The following is a 7458-nucleotide window of genomic DNA, read 5'->3' as shown; positions in this document are numbered from 1 at the left end:
CCCCCACTATCACACCCTAGTGCTGCTTCTCACTTCAGACTAGACCGGAGCATATACCCAGATATAGATAAGAGATAAGAACTCACGACACACAGACTCCAGGAGCAGGAATGGGAATCGTGATACCAGAAGGGAAGGGGAGAGGAGGAAGAGGGAACCGATCGTAATGATCAACATATACCCACACACTCCCCTCCAGGGGGAAGAACAAAAGAAACCCTGGGGGAAGGGAGACAGCAGTCAGAGTGAGATATGAAAATAACAATTTATAATCTATCAGGGGTCATGAGGGTATGGTGGGGAGGGAGGGTGAAAAAGAGGAGCTGATACCAAGGGCTCTGAGGTACTTAGTTTATTGTGCCAACCTGGCCGATAAACACATGTGGGGTCAATTGAAGGGCAGAGGGATAAATGGCTCAGTGAGCCTCGCCTTTCTAGTTCTCGGGTCTCTTGCTTTCTGATGTTCGGATCAGGGTGCAGCTGTCTTAGCCAGTTCCCTGCTTTAGCTGGCAAGGCTCACTTCCTGCAAAACATCCCTGAGAAGAAGCCACATGGACCTACCCTGATACAGCCCTGCATGCTGGATCACTCGTGTGGAGACCCATCAGTGCTGAGATGTTTACACGTTCACTGACTCGGCTTTCCTCCTGCAGTCGGCATCATTGCATATGTTTTGTGAGATGGAGGAGGAATTTGTGGATTGGTGCTGGACATATGGGTTAATGGGTTAATGTTGGACTTGTGGGCTTGGGCAGCACTGAGTTGGAATGTTTTCTTGATGCACACTTAACCTTTATATAAAACTCTCTCTTTTACATGAGTTTCTGTGGATTTGTTTCTCTAAAGGACCTAGACAAGTACAGGCTCAATAGAACATAATTGTTTAGAAAGGAATGATGGCAACATATGTACAAATATGCCTGATACAATTGATGTATGGATTGTAGTAAGAGTTGTAAGAGTCCCCAATAAAATGATATTTTACTAAGAAATTTTAAAAACACACACAAATAATCTATGGTTCAGTTATTAGACTGGAGACTTACACAGCTTTGTGACTCAAGATCCATAGTCAGATGAAAGGAAGATTACAGAGTCAAAAGAGAGAGTGAATTCTGCCAAATATCTATTTATAATTTAAATGCAGACTATAGCTCCCTTTTCAAGGGAATTTCCCTTTCAACCGATGGTCAATTACAGCACATTATGGAGGCTCATTGCATTAGGAAAATCTGCACAAGATGAAACAAGGAGGTTACTTGGAGGACGGAGGTGTGCCTGACCCAAGCCATGCTATTTCCAGTATGCATGTGAAAGCTGGACATTGAATGAAGAAGACCAAAGAAGAATCGATGCATTTGAACTATGAGGTTGGTGAAGAATATTGAAAATACCACGGATTGCTAAAAGAACAAACAGGTTTGTCTTGGAGCAGTGGTTCTCAACCTTCCTAATGCCTTGACCTTTTCATACAGGTCCTTATGTTGTGTAGACCCCCCCCCCCCCACCATAAGATTATTTTTGTTGCTACTTCATAACTGTAATTTTGCTACTGTTTTTCATCAGGGGACCCTTGCGAAAGGGTCATTCTACCCACAAAGGGGTCGTGACCCACAGGTTGAGAACCACTGTCTTGGAGGAAGTGTAGCCGGAATGCTCCTTAGAGGCAAGGGTGGCCAGACTTGTCTCAAGTCCTTTGGACATGTTGTTGAAAGAGACCAGTCTCCGGAGAAGGACATCATCCTTGCCAAAGTGGAGGGTCAGGAAAAAAAAAAAGAGAGGAAGACCTTTGATGAAATGGATTGGCACAGTGGCTGCAGCAATGGGCTCAGACAGGAGAGTAATTTGTGAGGATGGTGCAGGACTGGGCAGTGTTCCATTCTGTTGTACATAGGTCGCTATGCGTCAGAACCAACCTGCAGCAGCTAACAACAATGGAGAGTGATTACGTGAACTACATTAGAATGACATTGTAGAATAGCAACCCAACCATCTAATGCTTGGGAAAGCTTATGTTAGGAACCATGACCTTGATAAGTTGCCACATGAAAGTAACTATCACAGCAGGGGAAGGAGACAGGGAAATGGTTTGGAGGGGTGAAGATATGTAACTTCCTGGTCAAGTGAACTCTGCAGTGGGCATTTGAGCTGCCTGGTGGAATCCTGCCCTTTTGGTGTTGTGGCTTAGGCAGGGGGCTATGTCAAAGTTACATAATCTGGTGTCAACTTGCAAAGGGGTGGAGTCTAGCCTGTCAATCAGGTCACAGCTTGATGACCTCATTTGGAGACGTCATGGAGATGAATAGCTCACTGGAGGCCAGATACACACCGACTCTGCTTGGTCTTCCTGTTGACAAGACACATGGAGCTAGAGTCCTAGAGCTGAAGGAGCCACGTGGAGACCCCTGCCAGCACTGAGATGCTTACACTGGCCCTGGCTCCACCAGACTTTCCACCCACTGGCCTGTGATCTTCCTGCATTCAGTGTCACTGCATGTGCTGAGTGAGCCTGAAGAGAAATTTATCAATTGGTATCAGACATATGGGCTAATATCAGATTATGGACTTGATCTGGACTGGGCTGAGATGTTTTCTCAATATATAATTATTCTTTGATATAAAGTTCTTTCCTATACATATGTGCATCTCACTGGATTTGTTTCTCTAGTCTACCTAGACTAACACAGACTGCCAACTGCAAGGTTAGCAGTTCAAACTCTAACCACTCCATGGAAGAACAATGGAGCTGTTTGCTCCTGTAAGGCTGTCTAATCTCAGAGACTCTGGATAGGCCTGGAATGTACTGGATGGCAGTGAGTTTGGCCATGACCGGGACTCCAGTAGGAGGAGAACTTGCCTCCAGGCATCAGGAGCTGAGGGCTAGCTGATAATCAAGTCGCCAGAGTGGCATCACTCAAACCAGGAAGCCATGCAGTGCAAACCATGTGTGTGTGTGTGTGTGTGGGGGGGACATCTGAAGAGCCCAGAATGCTTTCCATCAAAAGTACTAGCATTTGTACATCTGCCACAAGGTTAGTCAAGAGAGACAACAGCGGTACCAGCCTAAGTCAAAGGACCTTTGTTCTCTTTCCTGTTTCTCCAGCAGGAGCTGGGATGAGTCAGAAGATCAAGGTGGACGAGGTTGAGCCAGGAGAGTGAAATGGCAGACAACAAAACATGTCTTCTCAGCTAGTCATGGCCAGGCCTAGACTTGCGGGCTTTTGTTGCTGTTTTTTTATATGGGGTTGTAAATCCTATCCCCCAATGAGGCTATTCATAGGGTTGTAAGACGTGAAAATTGAAGATCTTCCCTGAGAAGTTGTCCAGGGAGAGAGAGAGGTCCAGCAGGGCATGTTAAAGTACAATATTAGAGACCAAGCTACTCCCTCTTAGCACCTCATTAACTTCAGCCGTGTGTCTGCATGTGCCTAGGTGTCTGTGGCTTCAACTGGGATGACAGGGGTGGAGAATTTGTCTCCTCTTCCATTACATTGCACACTTTTCTTATGAACCAAACAACAACCAAGAAAGCCTACAACAGCCTGGTGCAGAACTGCCCCATGGGGTTTTCAAGGCTCTAGTCTTTCTGGAAGCAAACAGCCTCTTCTTTCTCCCCGGGGGCACCTGGTGGATTCCAACCTCTGCCCTTTCCATTAGAGACCAGAAGTCACTAATCTTCTCACCTTTGGGCAGGGCTCGGGAAAGAAAGGTAGAGTCTCCCTCTTCCTTTTCAGTAGCAATTAAGGAAGCAATCTGTCTTGCTACAGCTTTTCCTGATGACTCTCAGACTTGGCTGTGTTTTCAGATCTGCGGCTCCTCTCCCACCAGTTACATTTCTTTTCTTTTTCTTGATCAAAATGATGATTTATTCAAAAGCAAGCATTATGAAAACCCGTTGCCATTGAGTGGATTCTAACTTGTAGTGATACTGCCGGCTAGAATAGAAATCCCCCATAGGGTTTCCAAGATTGTCTTCTTCTTTTTTCGGTTTGGTTTAATTTATTCTTTTTAAAAAATCATTTTCTTAAAAATCATTTATTCTTAAAAAATCATTTTAAAAATCATACAACTCCTATCACAATCCATACATACATCAATGGTGTAAAGCACATTTGTACATTCATTGCCCTCATCATGCTCAAAACATTTGCTCTCCACTTAAGCCCCTGACATCAGCACCTCATTTCTCCCCTCCTTTCCTGCTCCCCTTCCCTCATAACCCTTGATAATTTATAAATTATTATTTTGTCAAATTGTGCACTGTCTGACGTCTCCCCTCACCCACTTTTCTGTTGTCTGTCCCCCAGGGAGGAAGTTATATATAGATACTTGTAATCGGTTCCCCCTTTCCACCCTCCCCTCCCTCCACCCTCCCAGCATTGCCACTCTCACCACTGGTCCTGAAGAGATCATCCGCCCTGGATTCCCTGTGTTTCCAGTTCCTATCTGTACCAGTGTACATCCTCTGGTCTAGCCAGATTTGTAAGGTAGAATTCGAATCATGATAGTGGGGGGGGGGAGGGGGAGAGGAAGCATTTAGGAACTAGAGGAAAGTTGTATTTTTCATCGTTGCTACATCACACCCTGACTGGCTCGTCTCTTCCCCGGACCCTTCTGTAAGGGGATGTCCAATTGTCTACAGATGGGCTTTGGGTCTCCACTCCACACTCCCCCTCATTCACAATGATATGGTATTTTTGTTCTGATGATGCCTGATACCTGATCCCTTCTACACCTCGTGATCACACAGGCTGGTGTGTTTCTTCCATGTGGGCTTTGTTGCTTCTGAGCTAGATAGCTGCTTGTTTACCTTCAAGCCTTTAAGACCCCAGATGCTATATCATTTGATAGCCGGTCACCATCAGCTTTCTCCACCACATTTGCTTATGCACCCATTTGTCTTCAGTGATCATTTCCGGAAGGTGAGTATCATGGAATGCCAGTTTAATAGAAGAAAGTATTCTTGCATTGAGGGAGTACTTGAGTGGAAGCCCAATGTCCACCTGTTACCTTAATACTAAACCTATACATATATGCACATATATTCCCCCATCCTCATATATAAATATCTTTGCATATGTCCATGCCTGTATTTAGACCTCTATAAATGCCTTTTGCGGCTCCCGCTCACCTGGGCGCAGCGCGCAGGCCGAGGCGAAGAGACGCCAGAGCAGAGGAGGGGGACCGCAGGAGCCGGGCCGGGTCCGGAAGGGCCGAGATGCCCTACAAACTGAAGAAGGAGAAGGAGCCCCCCAAGCTTGCCAAAGGCACGGCCAAAGCCAGTAGTTCCAGCAAGGATGGTGGAGGCGAGAACACCGAGGAGCCCCAGCCCCAGCCCCCGGCCTCCAACAAAAGCGTCCCAGCAATAGCACGCCGCCCCCCACGCAGCTCAGCAAGATCAAGTACTGGGGGGGGCCCGCCCCCCCCGCCCCCCCACACCCCCCCCCCCCCCCCCGCAGATCGTCAAGAAGGAGCGCTGACAGAGCTCCTCCCGCTTCCGGGAGCTGCGGAAGCTGCCCGCCCTGAAAGATTCGCCAACCCAGGAGCGGGAGGAGCTATTTATCCAGAAACTACGCCAGTGCTGTGTGCTCTTTGACTTTGTGTCAGACCCACTCAGTGACCTCAAGTTCAAGGAGGTGAAGCGCGCCGGGCTCAAGGAGATGGTGGAGTACATCACCCACAGCCGAGACGTCGTCACGGAGGCCATCTACCCCGAGGCCGTCACCATGTTTTCAGTGAACCTCTTCCGGACCCTGCCCCCTTCATCCAATCCCACGGGGGCCGAGTTTGACCCAGAGGAGGATGAGCCCACCCTGGAGGCGGCCTGGCCCCATCTCCAGCTCGTGTATGAGTTTTTCCTCCGTTTCCTTGAGTCGCCGGATTTCCAGCCAAACATAGCCAAGAAGTACATTGACCAGAAGTTTGTTCTTGCTCTCCTGGACCTCTTTGACAGCGAGGACCCCCGGGAGCGCTACTTCCTCAAGACCATCTTGCATCGAATCTATGGCAAATTCCTGGGGCTCCGGGCCTACATCCGCAGGCAGATTGATCACATCTTCTACAGGTTCATCTACGAGACGGAACACCACAATGGGATTGCTGAGTTGCTGGAGATCCTGGGCAGCATCATCAAAGGCTTCGCCCTGCCTCTGAAGGAGGAGCACAAGATGTTCCTCATCCGAGTGTTGCTCCCCCTCCACAAGGTCAAGTCCCTGAGTGTCTACCATCCTCAGTTAGCCTACTGCGTGGCCCAGTTCCTGGAGAAGGAGAGCAGTCTCACAGAGCCGGTGATCGTGGGGCTCCTCAAGTTCTGGCCCAAGACGCACAGCCCCAAGGAAGTGATGTTCCTGAACGAGCTGGAGGATATTCTGGACGTCATCAAGCCGTCAGAGTTCAGCAAGGTGATGGACCCACTCTTCCGCCAGCTTGCCAAGTGTGTCTCCAGCCCCCACTTCCAGGTGGCAGAGCGCGCCCTGTACTACTGGAACAACGAGTACTTCATGCGCCTCATCAGCGACAACGCCTCCCGAGTCCTCCCCATCATGTTCCCGGCGCTCTACAGGAACTCCAAAAGCCACTGGAATAAAACCATCCACGGACTCATTTACAATGCCCTCAAACTGTTTATGGAGATGAACCAGAAGCTTTTTGACGACTGTACTCAGCAGTACAAGGCAGAGAAGCAGAAGGGCCGGTTCCGAATAAAGGAGAGAGAAGAGATGTGGCACAAGATCGAGGAGCTGGCCCGGCTAAACCCCCAGTACCCCATGTTCCGAGCTCCGCCACCACTGGCCCCCCGTGTACTCGATGGAGACGGAGACTCCCACGGCAGAGGACATCCAGCTTCTGAAGAGGACGGTGGAGACAGAGGCCGTGCAGATGCTGAAGGACATGAAGAAGGAGAAGGTACTGCTCCGCGGAAGTCAGAGCTGCCCCAGGACGGTGTACACCATCAAGGCTCTGGAGGCGCACAAGCGGGCCGAGGAGTTCCTAACTGCCAGCCAGGAGGCTCTCTGACCCCTCACAGCCTGTTCAGCCCTGGCCCTCCACCCTCTGCTCCCTGTTGGCTGACTGGGGGCAAGGCAGTGCCTCTTTAGCTACTCTGGGGGTGGGGATGCAGACCCTTAAAGCAGGGATGCTCACAGGGTGGCCCCCCTTCTTCCCCACATGTGTTCATCCCTCCCTGTGGACAGTGCAGATAGGCTGGGCTCCCCAACGCTCAGACCACATGGGGATCCCTCACCCCCTCCTGCTCACCTCACAGCTGCCTGAGGCTGCTCTGAGAACACACAGGAATACACATGCCCCGCCCCTTCCCATTGTCCTCATCTGAGCTCAGCCATCTGCCCTCTTCCTTGCCTGCAGAGGCAGGTAGGGGGCAACTTCTCACCAAAGTTACATTGAGCCCCAGTCACTCCTGGAGAGTAGCTGGAGGGGGAGCCCAACCCACACAGCACA

General features: G+C 49.6%; 1 protein-coding gene across 1 annotated transcript; it reads left to right on the top strand.

The window, feature by feature from the left end:
• The first annotated feature begins 5180 nt into the window (after positions 1-5180).
• Positions 5181-7017, top strand: LOC142454812 (serine/threonine-protein phosphatase 2A 56 kDa regulatory subunit delta isoform-like). The gene is given in 4 exon segments (XM_075556108.1): positions 5181-5350; positions 5353-5414; positions 5453-6791; positions 6793-7017. Coding segments are annotated over 4 exon segments (1758 nt in total). The 5' UTR covers positions 5181-5218.
• The last annotated feature ends 441 nt before the right edge of the window (positions 7018-7458 follow it).

The sequence above is a fragment of the Tenrec ecaudatus genome, chromosome 8 (assembly GCF_050624435.1).
Source record: "Tenrec ecaudatus isolate mTenEca1 chromosome 8, mTenEca1.hap1, whole genome shotgun sequence".
Classification (NCBI taxonomy): Eukaryota; Metazoa; Chordata; class Mammalia; order Afrosoricida; family Tenrecidae; genus Tenrec; species Tenrec ecaudatus.
The sequence above is the reverse complement of the archived record's forward strand: the minus strand, read 5'-3'. Positions and strand labels throughout refer to the sequence as shown.